This window comes from Cyanistes caeruleus, chromosome Z (genome assembly GCF_971803275.1).
Source record: "Cyanistes caeruleus chromosome Z, bCyaCae1.hap1.1, whole genome shotgun sequence".
In the NCBI taxonomy this organism is placed as follows: Eukaryota; Metazoa; Chordata; class Aves; order Passeriformes; family Paridae; genus Cyanistes; species Cyanistes caeruleus.
In genome coordinates, this window is record NC_141732.1 from 82,129,707 (window position 1) to 82,148,813 (window position 19,107).

Here is a 19,107-nt window from a genome sequence, read left to right on the forward strand (position 1 = left end):
GATAGAGCCATAAATAGAAATAAGTACCAGTAATCAAAATCTGGACAGGTAAATTAATAATCAGTATGAAAACTATACAGATAGATGGTAATGTACTTTAATATCTGTTATGCATTATATCTGTGTGTACAAATATAGAAGGTCAATATAATAGAAATAGATATTAAAAACATTTAAAACAAGTTTTTAATTGTTTTTTGATTTGGTTAGAGGCTTAGAGGCAGGGCTTTTAAATGATTAATATAGAAATGAAAATATACACGTCTATAATAAAGAAATAAATATAGGGAGATAGATAGATAGATAGATAGATAGATAGATAGATAGATAGAGAAAGAGAGAGTGAGATATAGCCATAAAAAAGAAATAAACACAAATTATCTCTATCTAGACAAGCTGGTTAATATTCAATATGAAAAATATACGGATAGATGGTAATGTATTTTAATATCTGTTGTGCATTATATCTCTGTGTGTATAAATAAAGAAAATCAATATTATAGAAATCGATATTATAAATCTTTCAATCAAAGGAATTACTGGTTTTTATTTGGTTACAGGCATGGCATTTTAATGAATAATATAGAATTGAAAATATACACATCTATAATAAAGAAATAGGTATAGGGAGATATATATATAGAGAGCCATAAAAAAGAAGTAAATACAGATAATCTAAATCTAGAAAAGTCGATTAATATTCAGTATGAAAACTATATGGATAGATGCTAATATAATATATTTTAATATGAGTTATGTCTGATATCTCTGTGTATAGATAAAGAAGATCAATATGATAGAAATAAATATTACAAATATTTCAATGTAGGGTCTTCTTGTTTTTTATTTGGATAGAGGCAAGGCATTTAAATGAATAATATAGAAATGAAAATATTCACATCTATAATAAAGGAATGTATATAGGGTGATAGATTGGGAGATATATAGATAGGGAGATAGATAGATAGATAGATAGAGCCATAAATAGAAATAAGTACCAGTAATCCAAATCTGGACAGGTAAATTAATAATCAGTATGAAAACTATACAGATAGATGGTAATGTACTTTAATATCTGTTATGCATTATATCTGTGTGTACAAATATAGAAGGTCAATATAATAGAAATAGATATTAAAAACATTTAAAACAAGGGTTTAATTCTTTTTTGATTTGGTTAGAGGCTTAGAGGCAGGGCTTTTAAATGATTAATATAGAAATGAAAATATACACGTCTATAATAAAGAAATAAATATAGGGAGATAGATAGATAGATAGATAGATAGATAGATAGATAGATAGATAGATAGAGAGATAGAGAGAAAGAGAGATAGAGAGATACAGCCATAGAAAAGAAATAAACACAAATTATCTATATCTAGACAAGCTGGTTAATATTCAATATGAAAAATATACGGATAGATGGTAATGTATTTTAATATCTGTTGTGCATTATATCTCTGTGTGTATAAATAAAGAAAATCAATATTATAGAAATAGATATTATAAATGTTTCAATCAAGGGAATTACTGGTTTTTATTTGGTTACAGGCATGGCCTTTAAATGAATAATATAGAAATGAAAATATACACATCTATAATAAAGAAATAGATATAGGGAGATATATATATAGAGAGAGGTAGAGCCATAAAAAAGAAGTAAATACAGATAATCTAAATCTAGAAAAGTCGATTAATATTCAGTATAAAAACTATATGGATAGATGCTCATATAATTTATTTTAATATCAATTATGTCTGATATCTCTGTGTATAGATAAAGAAGATCAATATGATAGAAATAGATATTACAAATATTTAAATGTAGGGGCTTTTTGTTATTTATTTGGATAGGGGCATGGCTTATAAATGAATAATATAGAAATGAAAATATACACATCTATAAGAAAGAAATATATGTAGTGAGAGAGATAGATAGATAGATAGATAGATAGATAGATAGATAGAGAAAGAGAGAGAGAGAGAGATAAAGAGATACAGCCATAGAAAAGAAATAAACACAAATTATCTATATCTAGACAAGCTGGTTAATATTCAATATGAAAAATATACGGATAGATGGTAATGTATTTTAATATCTGTTGTGCATTATATCTCTGTGTGTATAAATAAAGAAAATCAATATTATAGAAATAGATATTATAAATCTTTCAATCAAGGGAATTACTGGTTTTTATTTGGTTACAGGCATGGCATTTAAATGAATAATATAAAAATAGAAATATACACATCTATAATAAAGAAATAGATATAGGGAGATATATATAGAGAGAGAGAGAGAGCCATAAAAAAGAAGTAAATACAGATAATCTAAATCTAGAAAAGTCGATTAATATTCAGTATGAAAACTATATGGATAGATGCTAATATAATATATTTTAATATGAGTTATGTTTGATATCTATGTGTATAGATAAAGAAGATCAATATGATAGAAATAAATATTACAAAAATTTAAATGTAGGGTCCTTTTGTTATTTATTTGGATAGAGGCATGGCATATAAATGAATAATATAGAAATGAAAATGTACACATCTATAATAAAGAAATAAATATAGGGAGATAGATAGATAGATAGATAGATAGATAGATAGATAGATAGATAGATAGAAAAAGAGAGATAGAGATAGAGAGATATAGCCATAAAAAAGAAATAAACACAAATTATCTATATCTAGACAAGCTGGTTAATATTCAATATGAAAAATATACGGATAGATGGTAATGTATTTTAATATCTGTTGTGCATTATATCTCTGTGTGTATAAATAAAGAAAATCAATATTATAGAAAGAGATATTATAAATCTTTCAATCAAGGGAATTACTGGTTTTTATTTGGTTACAGGCATGGCATTTAAATGAATAATATAGAAATGAAAATATACACATCTATTATAGGGAGATATATATATATAGAGGGAGAGAGAGAGCCATAAAAAAGAAATAAATACAGAAAATATACACATCTATAATAAAGAAATAGGTATAGGGAGATATATATATATATAGAGAGAGAGAGCCATAAAAAATAAATAAATACTGATAATCTAAATCTAGAAAAGTCGATTAATATTCAGTATGAAAACTATATGGATAGATGCTAATATAATATATTTTAATATTTGTTATGTCTGATATCTCTGTGTATAGATAAAGAAGATCAATATGATAGAAATAAATATTACAAATATTTAAAAGTAGGGGCTTTTTGTTTTTATTTGGATAGAGGCATGGCATTTAAATGAATAATATAGAAATGAAAATATACACATCTATAATAAAGAAATGAATGTAGGGAGATAGATAGATAGATAGATAGATAGATAGATAGATAGATAGAGCCATAAATAGAAATAAATACCAGTAATCCAAATCTGGACAGGTAAATTAATAATCAGTATGAAAACTATACAGATAGATGGTAATGTACTTTAATATCTGTTATGCATTATATCTGTGTGTACAAATATAGAAGGTCAATATAATAGAAATAGCTATTAAAAACATCTAAAACAAGGGTTTAATTCTTTTTTGATTTGGTTAGAGGCTTAGAGGCAGGGCTTTTAAATGATTAATATAGAAATGAAAATATACACGTCTATAATAAAGAAATAAATATAGATAGATAGATAGATAGATAGATAGATAGATAGAGATAGAGAGTTAGAGAGATAGATAGATAGATAGATAGATAGATAGATAGATAGATAGAGAAAGAGAGAGTGAGATATAGCCATAAAAAAGAAATAAACACAAATTTTCTATATCTAGACGAGCTGGTTAATATTCAATATGAAAAATATACGGATAGATGGTAATGTATTTTAATATCTGTTGTGCATTATATCTCTGTGTGTATAAATAAAGAAAATCAATATTATAGAAATCGATATTATAAATCTTTCAATCAAAGGAATTACTGGTTTTTATTTGGTTACAGGCATGGCATTTTAATGAATAATATAGAATTGAAAATATACACATCTATAATAAAGAAATAGGTATAGGGAGATATATATATAGAGAGCCATAAAAAAGAAGTAAATACAGATAATCTAAATCTAGAAAAGTCGATTAATATTCAGTATGAAAACTATATGGATAGATGCTAATATAATATATTTTAATATGAGTTATGTTTGATATCTATGTGTATAGATAAAGAAGATCAATATGATAGAAATAAATATTACAAATATTTCAATGTAGGGTCTTTTTGATTTTTATTTGGATAGAGGCAAGGCATTTAAATGAATAATATAGAAATGAAAATATTCACATCTATAATAAAGGAATGTATATAGGGTGATAGATTGGGAGATATATAGATAGGGAGATAGATAGATAGATAGATAGAGCCATAAATAGAAATAAGTACCAGTAATCCAAATCTGGACAGGTAAATTAATAATCAGTATGAAAACTATACAGATAGATGGTAATGTACTTTAATATCTGTTATGCATTATATCTGTGTGTACAAATATAGAAGGTCAATATAATAGAAATAGCTATTAAAAACATCTAAAACAAGGGTTTAATTCTTTTTTGATTTGGTTAGAGGCTTAGAGGCAGGGCTTTTAAATGATTAATATAGAAATGAAAATATACACGTCAATAATAAAGAAATAAATATAGGGAGATAGATAGATAGATAGATAGATAGATAGATAGATAGATAGATAGAGAGAAAGAGAGATAGAGAGATACAGCCATAAAAAAGAAATAAACACAAATTATCTATATCTAGACAAGCTGGTTAATATTCAATATGAAAAATATACGGATAGATGGTAATGTATTTTAATATCTGTTGTGCATTATATCTCTGTGTGTATAAATAAAGAAAATCAATATTATAGAAATAGATATTATAAATGTTTCAATCAAGGGAATTACTGGTTTTTATTTGGTTACAGGCATGGCCTTTAAATGAATAATATAGAAATGAAAATATACACATCTATAATAAAGAAATAGATATAGGGAGATATATATATAGAGAGAGATAGAGCCATAAAAAAGAAGTAAATACAGATAATCTAAATCTAGAAAAGTCGATTAATATTCAGTATAAAAACTATATGGATAGATGCTAATATAATTTATTTTAATATCAATTATGTCTGATATCTCTGTGTATAGATAAAGAAGATCAATATGATAGAAATAGATATTACAAATATTTAAATGTAGGGGCTTTTTGTTATTTATTTGGACAGGGGCATGGCTTATAAATGAATAATATAGAAATGAAAATATACACATCTATAAGAAAGAAATATATGTAGTGAGAGAGATAGATAGATAGATAGATAGATAGATAGATAGATAGATAGATAGATAGAGAAAGAGAGAGAGAGAGAGATAAAGAGATACAGCCATAGAAAAGAAATAAACACAAATTATCTATATCTAGACAAGCTGGTTAATATTCAATATGAAAAATATACGGATAGATGGTAATGTATTTTAATATCTGTTGTGCATTATATCTCTGTGTGTATAAATAAAGAAAATCAATATTATAGAAATAGATATTATAAATGTTTCAATCAAGGGAATTACTGGTTTTTATTTGGTTACAGGCATGGCCTTTAAATGAATAATATAGAAATGAAAATATACACATCTATAATAAAGAAATAGATATAGGGAGATATATATATATAGAGATAGAGCCATAAAAAAAAAGTAAATACAGATAATCTAAATCTAGAAAAGTCGATTAATATTCAGTATGAAAACTATATGGATAGATGCTAATATAATATATTTTAATATCAATTATGTCTGATATCTATGTGTATAGATAAAGAAGATCAATGTGATAGAAATAGATATTACAAATATTTAAATGTAGGGGCTTTTTGTTATTTATTTGGATAGGGGCATGGCTTATAAATGAATAATATAGAAATGAAAATATACACATCTATAAGAAAGAAATATATGTAGTGAGAGAGATAGATAGATAGATAGATAGATAGATAGATAGATAGATAGATAGATAGAGAAAGAGAGAGAGAGAGAGATAAAGAGATACAGCCATAGAAAAGAAATAAACACAAATTATCTATATCTAGACAAGCTGGTTAATATTCAATATGAAAAATATACGGATAGATGGTAATGTATTTTAATATCTGTTGTGCATTATATCTCTGTGTGTATAAATAAAGAAAATCAATATTATAGAAATAGATATTATAAATCTTTCAATCAAGGGAATTACTGGTTTTTATTTGGTTACAGGCATGGCATTTAAATGAATAATATAGAAATGAAAATATACACATCTATAATAAAGAAATAGATATAGGGAGATATATATAGAGAGAGAGAGAGAGCCATAAAAAAGAAGTAAATACAGATAATCTAAATCTAGAAAAGTCGATTAATATTCAGTATGAAAACTATATGGATAGATGCTAATATAATATATTTTAATATGAGTTATGTTTGATATCTATGTGTATAGATAAAGAAGATCAATATGATAGAAATAAATATTACAAAAATTTAAATGTAGGGTCCTTTTGTTATTTATTTGGATAGAGGCATGGCATATAAATGAATAATATAGAAATGAAAATGTACACATCTATAATAAAGAAATAAATATAGGGAGATAGATAGATAGATAGATAGATAGATAGATAGATAGATAGATAGATAGAAAAAGAGAGATAGAGATAGAGAGATATAGCCATAAAAAAGAAATAAACACAAATTATCTATATCTAGACAAGCTGGTTAATATTCAATATGAAAAATATACGGATAGATGGTAATGTATTTTAATATCTGTTGTGCATTATATCTCTGTGTGTATAAATAAAGAAAATCAATATTATAGAAATCAATATTATAAATCTTTCAATCAAAGGAATTACTGGTTTTTATTTGGTTACAGGCATGGCATTTTAATGAATAATATAGAATTGAAAATATACACATCTATAATAAAGAAATAGGTATAGGGAGATATATATATAGAGAGCCATAAAAAAGAAGTAAATACAGATAATCTAAATCTAGAAAAGTCGATTAATATTCAGTATGAAAACTATATGGATAGATGCTAATATAATATATTTTAATATGAGTTATGTTTGATATCTCTGTGTATAGATAAAGAAGATCAATATGATAGAAATAAATATTACAAATATTTCAATGTAGGGTCTTTTTGATTTTTATTTGGATAGAGGCAAGGCATTTAAATGAATAATATAGAAATGAAAATATTCACATCTATAATAAAGGAATGTATATAGGGTGATAGATTGGGAGATATATAGATAGGGAGATAGATAGATAGATAGATAGAGCCATAAATAGAAATAAGTACCAGTAATCCAAATCTGGACAGGTAAATTAATAATCAGTATGAAAACTATACAGATAGATGGTAATGTACTTTAATATCTGTTATGCATTATATCTGTGTGTACAAATATAGAAGGTCAATATAATAGAAATAGCTATTAAAAACATCTAAAACAAGGGTTTAATTCTTTTTTGATTTGGTTAGAGGCTTAGAGGCAGGGCTTTTAAATGATTAATATAGAAATGAAAATATACACGTCTATAATAAAGAAATAAATATAGGGAGATAGATAGATAGATAGATAGATAGATAGATAGATAGATAGATAGAGAGAAAGAGAGATAGAGAGATACAGCCATAAAAAAGAAATAAACACAAATTATCTATATCTAGACAAGCTGGTTAATATTCAATATGAAAAATATACGGATAGATGGTAATGTATTTTAATATCTGTTGTGCATTATATCTCTGTGTGTATAAATAAAGAAAATCAATATTATAGAAATAGATATTATAAATGTTTCAATCAAGGGAATTACTGGTTTTTATTTGGTTACAGGCATGGCCTTTAAATGAATAATATAGAAATGAAAATATACACATCTATAATAAAGAAATAGATATAGGGAGATATATATATAGAGAGAGATAGAGCCATAAAAAAGAAGTAAATACAGATAATCTAAATCTAGAAAAGTCGATTAATATTCAGTATAAAAACTATATGGATAGATGCTAATATAATTTATTTTAATATCAATTATGTCTGATATCTCTGTGTATAGATAAAGAAGATCAATATGATAGAAATAGATATTACAAATATTTAAATGTAGGGGCTTTTTGTTATTTATTTGGACAGGGGCATGGCTTATAAATGAATAATATAGAAATGAAAATATACACATCTATAAGAAAGAAATATATGTAGTGAGAGAGATAGATAGATAGATAGATAGATAGATAGATAGATAGATAGATAGAGAAAGAGAGAGAGAGAGAGATAAAGAGATACAGCCATAGAAAAGAAATAAACACAAATTATCTATATCTAGACAAGCTGGTTAATATTCAATATGAAAAATATACGGATAGATGGTAATGTATTTTAATATCTGTTGTGCATTATATCTCTGTGTGTATAAATAAAGAAAATCAATATTATCGAAATAGATATTATAAATCTTTCAATCAAGGGAATTACTGGTTTTTATTTGGTTACAGGCATGGCATTTAAATGAATAATATAAACATGAAAATATACACATCTATAATAAAGAAATAGATATAGGGAGATATATATATATAGAGAGAGAGAGAGAGCCATAAAAAAGAAGTAAATACAGATAATCTAAATCTAGAAAAGTCGATTAATATTCAGTATGAAAACTATATGGATAGATGCTAATATAATATATTTTAATATGAGTTATGTTTGATATCTATGTGTATAGATAAAGAAGATCAATATGATAGAAATAAATATTACAAATATTTAAATGTAGGGTCCTTTTGTTATTTTTTTGGATAGATGCATGGCATATAAATGAATAATATAGAAATCAAAATATACACATCTATAATAAAGAAATGTATATAGGGTGATAGATCGGGAGATAGATAGATAGGGAGATAGATAGATAGATAGATAGATAGATAGATAGATTGATAGATAGATAGAGCCATAAAAGAAGAATTAAATACCAGTAATCCAAATCTGGACAAGTAAATTAATGATCAGTATGAAAACTATATAGATAGATTGTAATGTACATTAATATCTGTTATGCATTGTATCTGTGTGTATAAATATAGAAGATCAATATTTTAGAAAAATATATTAATTTTTTTAAACAAGGGGCTTTTCTTTTTTTATTTAATTAAAGGCATGGCATTTAAATGAATAATATAGAAATGAAAATATACACATCTATAAGAAAGAAATATATGTAGTGAGATAGATAGATAGATAGATAGATAAATAGATAGATAGATAGATAGATAGATAGAGAGAGAGAAAGAGAGATAGAGAGATACAGCCATAAAAAAGAAATAAACACAAATTATCTATATCTAGACAAGCTGGTTAATATTCAATATGAAAAATATACGGATAGATGGTAATGTATTTTAATATCTGTAGTGCATTATATCTCTGTGTGTATAAATAAAGAAAATCAATATTATAGAAAGAGATATTATAAATCCTTCAATCAAGGGAATTACTGGTTTTTATTTGGTTACAGGCATGGCATTTAAGTGAATAATATAGAAATGACAATATACATATCTATAATAAAGAAATAGATATAGGGAGATATATATATATATAGAGATAGAGCCATAAAAAAAAAGTAAATACAGATAATCTAAATCTAGAAAAGTCGATTAATATTCAGTATGAAAACTATATGGATAGATGCTAATATAATATATTTTAATATTAGTTATGTCTGATTTCTATGTGTATAGATAAAGAAGATCAATATGATAGAAATAAATATTACAAATATTTAAATGTAGGGGCTTTTTGTTTTTTATTTGGATAGAGGCATGGCATTTAAATGATTAATATAGAAATGAAAATATACACGTCTATAATAAAGAAATAAATATAGGGAGATAGATAGATAGATAGATAGATAGATAGATAGATAGATAGATAGATAGAGAGAAAGAGAGAGAGAAAGAGAGAGAGAGAGATATAGAGATACAGCCATAAAAAAGAAATAAACACCAATTATCTATATCTAGACAAGCTGGTTAATATTCAATATGAAAAATATACGAATAGATGGTAATGTATTTTAATATCTGTTGTGCATTATATCTCTGTGTGTATAAATAAAGAAAATCAATATTATAGAAATAGGTATTTTAAATCTTTCAATCAAGGGAATTACTGGTTTTTATTTGGTTACAGGCATGGCATTTAAGTGAATAATATAGAAATGAAAATATACACATCTATAATAAAGAAATAGATATAGGGAGATATAGAGACAGGGAGAGAGAGAGCCATAAAAAATAAATAAGTACAGATAATCTAAATCTAGAAAAGTCGATTAATATTCAGTATGAAAACTATATGGATAGATGCTAATATAATATATTTTAATATTAGTTATGTCTGATTTCTATGTGTATAGATAAAGAAGATCAATATGATAGAAATAAATATTACAAATATTTAAATGTAGGGGCTTTTTGTTTTTTATTTGGATAGAGGCATGGCATTTAAATGAATAATATAGAAATGAAAATATACACATCTATAATAAAGAAATAAATATAGGGAGATAGATAGATAGATAGATAGATAGATAGATAGATAGATAGATAGAGCCATAAAAAAGAAATAAATACCAGTAATCCAAAGCTGGACAAGTTAATTAATGATCAGTATGAAAGCTATACAGATAGATATACAGATAGGTAATGTACTTTAATATCTGTTATGCATTATATCTGTTCGTACAAATATAGAAAATCAGTATAATAGAAATAGATATTAAAAACATTTAAAACAAGGGTTTAATTGTTTTTTGATTTGGTTAGAGGCTTAGAGGCAGGGCTTTTAAATGATTAATATAGAAATGAAAATATACAGGTCTATAATAAAGAAATAAATATAGGGAGATATATCTATATGTAATTTTAAATAAAAACCAAAAAAAACCAAGTAATCTAAAACTAGACAAGTAGATTAATATTCAATTTGAAAAATATATGGATAGACGTTCATATATTTTTATATTGATTATGCATTATATCTATGTGTATAAATATAGCTCAATTTGATAGAAATAAATATTAATTACATTTAAGTGAAGGGGTATTTTGTTTTTTATTTGGTTAGAGGCAGGGCTTGCTAAGTTTCGATGGGGGGTGGGTTTTGGGGCGTTCCTCGGAGAAGAGTTTTTGGAAGGGGGTTGCACACGTGGTTTCTGGCCTCGCTTCTCTGCACGTGCAGGGGCGCCCCCCCGCCCGCCCCGGGCTGAGCTGTGCGGCAGTGCTGCCGCCGTGTGGGCACAGAGCGGTACTGCAGCTGTGCGCCGAGGCGGGCGGGGCCGGGCCGAGCGGGGGCCGAGCAGGGCCGAGCCGATCCGAAGCGGAGGGGGCCGAACCGAGCCGAAGTGGGACGGAAAGAGCCGAGCCGAGCCGAGCCGAGCAGCGTCGGGTCCCCCCCCACTCCGGAGCCGGCCGGGAGGACCCCGGATGAGGCGTTGGCTCCAATGCCTGCCGCCGCAGGTGCGGCCGCCGCCCAGCTACGGAGCCGCTGCGCCCCGCCGCCATCGTCCTCGCCCCGGGAAAGGCGGCGGACAATCGGGCGGAGTGCTCGGAGTCGGTCGGCGTCGGCAGGTTTTTCGTTCAGGCAAGTAAGTTAGACAGACGCGTTGAGAGCAGCGGGGGCCTTAATCTTGCCTCAACAAAGATGGCCGCGCAGCCGGAAGTGGCTTCAGCCACAACAAAGATGGCGGCGAGGAAGGGCGGAAGTGACGTCGCGCCACGCACAAGATGGCTGCCCGGTCGTGGCCGGCTTGACCTCCCAAGGATGGCGGCCAAAAAGGCGGGAAAATGGAAGGACCCCCGGGCGGTGGGTGCGTGCGATTTACTGCCTGACAAACACCCCGGCGCCGACGCCGCTCCGGCGCAATTTTCCGCGGCTTTTCCGGCCGTGCGGACACGGGCTGTGCGCTTGGCGGCGCCGGGGCCGGGCGCCAGCAGGTCGGGCGCCGACAGGCAGCGGTGAAGACGCCTCTCTCTGCCGGGGTCCTTGCCGCGGCCGCGTTCTGGGGCTTCTGGCACTCGCGACGACCCGTACCTCGCCGCCGCTGCTCTCGCTCCGTTCTCTCCCCCTCGGCCCCCCCCCGTGAAATGGCGGAAACCCCAATGGCATCGGGACCCAACGGTCGCTCCCCGGCCCCGGGACCGAAGCAGCCCGAGGAGGCGGCTGCTCTGTGTGTCGGAACGGTGAGAGCGGGGGCCGGGGCTGGGGCAGCTTATCAACCGAGTATATATTTGTAAGTATAAAGATGATCAAAATAGATATTAAAAAATATTGAAGAAAAAGGGGCTGCTTGGTTTTTATTTAGTTAGAGGCAGGGCTTTTAGATAAATAGGAAAAATACAAATAAATAAAATATTGAAAGAATGAATATATAAAGAAAAATATATACAAATCTATATATCTATAAATATATAGAGAAAAAAATATATATATATATGTAGGCGTAAAAATAAGTAATAGAAATATATACATATATGTTGATTTATAATCTATAATATGATTTCTGTACGTATAGATGGCAATATGATATCTTTTAGGATATGTTATGTGTTTTGTATATCAAGAAGGTATATAAATATGATAAAAAATATATATTAAAATATTTTTAAATACCGTTTAAGATAAAGGGACTGTTTGGTTTTTATTAGGTTAGCTTCGGGGCTTTTAAATAAATACAACAAAAATAAAAACATAGAAATGTATATTAAGTATATAAAGATATAGACGTATGTGCAACCAGAAAAGTAAAGAAATAGAAGTAATGCCAATATATACAAACAGATTTATATTTAATAGATATGTTATATATATTGATTTTATATGTGTATTATATACATAATGAATATATATCATTAAAATGTATGTAATATATTTAATATATAATAACATACGTATACACGTTAAAATAATATATTTTGATACTTTATATATTGCTTGTCATATATAAATGAATATAGTATATAAATTTAAACATGTGTGGTGGAAATAGATGTTAATTTGTATTTTTTTTTTATTTTCATTGTTTTGGTATGTTTCTCGGAGGCAATCCTCCCCTTGCAGCTGCTGACAGCACGGAAAAGCTGTGTGCTTCGTGGTGTCTATTGCCCAGCTGGCAACGATTCCCTTGTGTTTGGTGCATTAAGTCACACCCAGCTGTGTGGGATGGCAGGTGAGCACATTGCCCGACCCTTTTAGCTTTTCTGGCTCAGGCACAACTTCCTTTCCTTTTGGATATGGAAAACAGGGAAGAGAGGGTAGTGTGACATTAGCACTAATTTCTAGCAGATTTTTAACTGCCCCTGATGCTCGTTCATCTTTGCAGTGTGGGTTTTCATGCTGACAAATCCTCTGCTTTGCCTTCTGCTCACAGTCAGCTAGGCCCTTTATTGAACAGATTTATCTGCTACAAGGCTACGCAGAAGGATGGAAAGGAGGAACACAGGGGGGAAAAAAAATAGATTCAAGGCATAGAGAAGGTAGCTGGTTTATTTGTATGACATGTAGCTTTTTTAGGATGTTTTGTTCTTTATATGGCGTTAATTTCAAAGAGAAGCCTGTGAACTTTGTGTTCCCCTTTTGGGGCTGGTTCTGGGGTAAGGGGGAAACACGAGGCCTAAGCACCTCTGGCTTATCTGTCCAAGGATCTGCCTCAGTTGTGGCTCCCATCCTTCTGAAGGACTCTTCAGCGCAGTGAGTTACCTTCTATAACTATTCATTGTTGTATTGTTGTTGTGAGACCTCATTGCTGGGTGAGAGGACCAGGGGAAATGAAAGGCTGTATGCCACTGTTACTTCATCACTGAATTCTTGCACTCTGTTAAAATCAAAACAAAAGGGATTTACACTGTCAGAAACACTTAACTGTAAGTTAAGGTAAAGGTCACAGTGCTAAAACCTAAGAGCAGATAGGGTTGAGCTCCTTTGTCTTCCCTCTCCGGCAGCTTTTGTGACTCCTGCCTCCAAGGTATCATCAGCTATCCCCTGGATCTTGCAGTGGAAGAGATGCTGAACCACCAGCTGTTCCATATTCTACACCATGTGTCTTTTTACCATGCTCCTCTGAGAAGCATCTCTCCCGTCTCTGTTTCTTTGCAGACCAGAAGGGATAAACTGGGATTCCTTTGTTCTTTTGCCTGTTAATAAAAAGGCCGCTTGTGGCTGTGTGCAGTGGCAACTGCATCACAGAATCTTAGAGGTGATTATTCACAGGTTAAGGAAATAATTCCTTTTTTTGTCACTGCTGCACTGAATTTCATAGGCGTGTCTGTGGCTTGATGCCTAAGATATTTAAAGCAGGTTTTATTCTTACAGGGGTTTTGCACACTAAAGTGTCTGCCCAGGTTTTGTTTCCAAAAGTGAGGTATAGTGCTGGGTGTTTAATTTGGTATGTTACTTGTTCTGTTGTGTAAATAACTGCAGCTCCCTCCCTGTGCCTGTGTATTGCAGGGGCAGGCGAGCGCTGGTTATAAAGGTGGTGATAATTAGGAAACAAGGCCTCCATTCTTGGTCTCGGGCTGTTTCAAATGGGGAGGGATCAGTGTCCTGACTTCTCTCCCTCAGAGGCAGGGTTCCTAGACGAGGTGACCCAGGACAGCTTCGTGCTGGGCCCGGGCTACGACCGCCCCTACCAGCTGGAGCCCGCAGTGAGGGAGCCCAAGAGCATCCAGCTGTACCAGCACCTCAACCTCAAGAGCTGCATCTGGACCTTCGACGCTTATTACGACATGACCGAGTTAACTGATGTCTGTGGGGGCTCTGTCACCGCTGACTTCCAGGTGAGAGGCCCATCCAGAGCTCTCCAGGTATCCCAGATCTCTCTCAGTTCTCAGGCACAGCTCTGCCGTGTGTGGAGCTGCTGCTCTGCCCTGCACAGGTGGAGCGTGGCTTTCCCCCCACCCTCACCTGGAAGAAAACAGTGCTGTGTGCATTTATTTCATTTATTTTCCATTTCATTCATTTTCCATTTATTTTATTCTCTAAATCTTCAGAGTGCCAGGAAAATACTGGTTTCTTTTAATGTAGGGCCGTACTGGAAATACAAAACGTTCTCAGCTGGGCTCCCTTTTATAAGTTTGACTGTGTTCTCGGCCAATAGAAATGAGCAGAGGGGGCTCAGGCCATGCTCCACAACATGGGATATTTTGGCTCATTCCCTAATTAAGAGACCAGAAGCCAAAAATGTTCCTCTAGAAACGAGTGGCTTTCCCTGTTTGGGGTGTCTCACTGTCCTCTCCTGGCTGCGTTATCCACGTGCAGCCCACTCCATCTCCCCCAGGCTCTCCCATTAAATTGCTTGGACCAGCATCATCTCTCTTAATTCCTGCCAGCCTGGAACTAGTTCATGAAGTTTCCTTTTATAGCTCCAATTGTTTGCACAAATCCAGAGGAGCCGCCTGGCCGGAGAAACTGCCCAGTGGAGCATGTGGAGCCTGGCCCCAGCCAGGCTGGAACATCTCCTCGAATTCTCCAGGGCCTGCAAAGTACAGCTGCACTCTGCAGATAATAAATGGAGAGCTCTGGGAGGCCTGAGCAAGCAGAATTGCTCATTTTTAATTCACAGCCTTGGAAATCAGGGGGGTTTTGAGGTGAAATTGTGCCCAGAGTTCCTTTGTCCCATGGTCCCAGGGAGCCTTAGCACTGCCCCCGCATTACAGCGCCGGTTTGTCTGAGGTACCTGCACGTAAAGAACGTCCAGAGTCACCTCTGACTTCACTGCAAGGCGCATAACCCCCTTTCTGGGGTTTTATTGCCAGGTAAGGGACTCTGCTCAGTCCTTCCTGACAGTCCACGTCCCTCTCTACGTGTCCTACATCTGTGTGACGGCACCGAGGGGCTGGGCTTCCCCGGAGCACCGCAGCGAGATGGAGTTCTCCTTCTTCTACGACACCGTTCTCTGGAGGACAGGTGAGCCTGAGGCGCTCCAAGGGCTATGGAAGAAGTGGTTCCTTCATGTTTTCCCCTTAGCTCCTGCACTGCCCCCAGAGTCCTGAGGGAGCGGGGAACTCGGAATATTGCCTTCCTCTGTGCTTGCGGGGGGCTTAGGCAGCCGGTGGCTGACGGAGGGAGCGTGCAGCTGGCTCACTGGAGGCTGATCCCAGCTGAACCCTGCCTTGTGGAGGTGTCCCAAGCGCTTCTGGGGCTGGCAGAGCCCAGCAGAGGAGAGCGAGGGTGCTGTGTGGGCTCCCAGTGGCGCTTGCTGTCCTTGCAGGGATCCAGACGGACAGCGCGCTCTCGGCCTGCCTGCAGATAATCCCCATCTACATCCGCGAGGACGGCCGGCCGGTCATCGAGTTCAAGACGCAGGCCAAGTTCAGAGGTGAGGGCAGCGATCCTGGCAGGGACACAGAGCAGGGTCACACAGAGCTCTGCTCTGACGGCACAGGCAGCGGAACGAGTCCCTGTCCCCGCCGGGAGCCCCTCTGCCCCTGCGAGGTGGGGCCTCTCCGCGCTCTGCCTCCCGTCACCTCCTTGTCCTCCCCCAGGGCTGTTTGTCATGGAGCACCACAGCCTGCCAGGTGTCAGGTCCTCTTTGGTAACTCCAGAGCACCTGGGAGGCATCGAATTTGCCCTGCAGCTGCTGTGGAGCGCTCAGACTTTTGATTCTCCCTACCAGCTCTGGAGAGCAACCAGCTCCTACAACAGGTGAGGGCTGGGGGTGCAGTCCCCTCCAGCAGCTTCCCCCACAGCAGCACGTTCTCCCTGGCACCCCTCCAGCAGCCACGCCAGCAATAGCACGGAATGCTCAGGAGCTTGGTCAGAGCTGGAGCACCGTTGTACTGCGAGAAAAATCAGCTCAGCCTCTTGGAAAGGAATGTTTCCAGCAGTGCGGCCTGTGGATAGACTGATCCCAGAGTCACACTTGTCCCTCGGGGACTGCTGGATGACATTGCTGGGGCAAGGGAGAGGTGCTGCCCTGGGTGAAGGGCTTTGAGCTGTGCTTGGTGGCTGCAGGGTCTTCTGTCTGTTCCCAGGAAGGATTACTCTGGAGGATACACCATCTTCCTGATGCCCTGCACGGTGCAGCTCACGCCGCCGTGGGCAGAGCCTGGAGCCAAGCCCCTGCCCTGCCCTGCCCGGCTCACGCTCCCGAGCGGTAAGAGGGCAGGAGGGCAGGCTCGGCCCCTTTGGGGTGCACACCCGTCCAAACCTCATCTCCCCTTTGTTTCCTTCCTTGTCCCAGTTGCAGGTTTTTGATCCCGATCGCCTTCCGGCAGACAAACCGCCCACTTCCAGTTGTTTACTCCCTGAACACGGAGTTTCAGCTCTGTAACAACGAGAAGGTTTTTCTAATGGACCCCACCAAATCGGAAAGGTCGCTGGCAGAAATGGATTACAAGGGGGCTTTATCCAAGGGTAGGATTTACCTCTCCTCTTCTGCCTGTGCCCAGCATTTCTGCTTTCACAGCTTCCATTCCCTGGAGAGGAAAGGGCAGAACCCACGTGTAGCTTTGCCTCTTCTACAGCAGTAATTGACATCTTACAGCCCTGTGAAAGAACAGCGTGCTCTGGCACCGCGTTTTGTCACTCCCACACACCGAGCCCTTCCCAAACAACCCCAACCCTTCTGAACACGGACACTTGGCTCTGGCAGCGTTTTCCTGCTTGGGAAATTTCACCTGCCCCTCTTTGTCCCGACCTCCCCCCGGGCAGATCCTGTACCGGCGCGTGCTCTGGCCCCCCGAACAAAACCTCAACGCCGCTTACAAGCTGCAGCTGGAGAAGGTCTACCTGTGCACAGGCAGGGCTGGCCACGTGCCCCTCTTCGACCCCACGGGCACCGTCTACAACCAGGGGCCCCAGTACGGCTGCATCCAGCCCCACAAGTACCTGAAGCACCGATTCCTCCTCCTGGTGAGTGCTCTGCTCCTGCTTCTTCCCGTTTGGGATTTGCTCTGGCAACCGGCAGGCGGTGGCTGCAAAGGGATGAGGAAGGGAGCCCGTGGGGGATGTTTTGTGCTGCTGCTGCTGCTGCTGCTGCCAGCTGTGAACACCAGATCAGTTTTCCCCCACCCTTTGAGTGTGTTCCTCAATCGGTGCCCACGTGTACGTGTGGAGATGGGGCATTCGGACTAGATCCCTGACACAGGTGTTTGGTGGGGCTCTGGCTTCCAGCCTCCCTTGGGAAAGCAGACAGCATCCCTCACCACACTTCTCTGACTTTCCAGCACCGAAACCAGACAGAAGTGACGGGTAAGTATTTCCACGCTGTGCCTTTTGACTCTGCCCACTTTGCTTCCCAGCTGTCCGAGTTCCACTCGGTGAGCAGCATGCCCGGAGTTGATGGATTTACTCTCAAGGTGGATGCTCTCTACCAGGTATGGAGTACCCAGTGCTTTTGGTAGCCCAAAATGGACTCCTCTGTCCAGGACCTCCCGAACACTTGGTGAATTGTAGACTCTGGGCCTTCACACTTCACCTCTGATACAAGAAATGAAGATGAGGATGTTAGTCCCGTAATTTCATTTTTTTTTTCCCCTGAGGCACTCATGAGAAAGCTCTTTAAAAACACTTTATTCGTGTTCCTGAAGGAATTAATGCCATTGCAAAGGCAGGACACCTCGCTGGGTGGTGCGTGCTCCCGAGGAGCTCCCCTTGAACAGCGAGGTGGAGCTGCCCCGGGGCGCCCCGAAGGCGGCGGGCGGCCGCTGCTGCACCGTCAGGAACCTTCATCCACCGAGGGACAGCGGCGGCCTCTGCCAGGGCCAGGGCCAGGGAAGTGAAGCAGGTGCACTTGCAAGTCATACGGGTATTTTTTTAGTCTGGTGAGGAGGGGCAGCTGTCAATTCCCCCTGCTCCCGTCTTAGCGACTGCACCGCCGCCCTTCCTCCGTGCTGCTCCAGCTCTCCCGGGCTTAACTGGGCAGGGTGGCGAAGGCATCTGCCACCCCCGTGAGCCAGCCGAGGAGCAGCCGGGTTCCTCGTTGGCCTCCGGAAGAGAGTAAAGCTAAAATACAAAA

The 19,107-nt window shown here is 36.4% G+C and overlaps 1 protein-coding gene across 6 annotated transcripts; it reads left to right on the forward strand.

The window, feature by feature from the left end:
* The first annotated feature begins 11,532 nt into the window (after positions 1 to 11,532).
* Positions 11,533 to 19,107, forward strand: LOC147648656 (extracellular matrix organizing protein FRAS1-like). 6 transcript variants are annotated; one of them, XM_086867285.1, is made up of 7 exons: positions 11,533 to 12,384; positions 13,194 to 13,320; positions 14,712 to 14,926; positions 15,905 to 16,467; positions 16,634 to 16,793; positions 17,123 to 17,244; positions 17,332 to 19,107. In XM_086867285.1, the coding sequence occupies exons 2-4, from the start codon at positions 13,314 to 13,316 to the stop codon at positions 16,139 to 16,141; spliced, it is 459 nt and encodes a 152-aa protein (XP_086723411.1). In that variant the 5' UTR covers positions 11,533 to 12,384; positions 13,194 to 13,313; the 3' UTR covers positions 16,142 to 16,467; positions 16,634 to 16,793; positions 17,123 to 17,244; positions 17,332 to 19,107. The 6 variants fall into 6 exon arrangements, with proteins under 6 accessions (XP_086723411.1, XP_086723410.1, XP_086723412.1 ...); XM_086867286.1 differs by having other exon boundaries at positions 12,165 to 12,384; positions 13,212 to 13,320; XM_086867284.1 differs by having other exon boundaries at positions 11,655 to 12,384; positions 16,634 to 17,244; positions 17,332 to 18,659.

What these genes read in the sequence shown, in the direction of transcription:
- LOC147648656 (XM_086867283.1), top strand. Translation starts at nt 14,675, where the DNA reads ATGGGGAGGGATCAGTGTCCTGACTTCTCTCCCTCAGAGGCAGGGTTC. An exon ending in CTGTCACCGCTGACTTCCAG is followed by an intron (nt 14,927 to 15,904) that starts GTGAGAGGCCCA and finishes TTTTATTGCCAG; the next exon opens with GTAAGGGACTCTGCTCAGTC.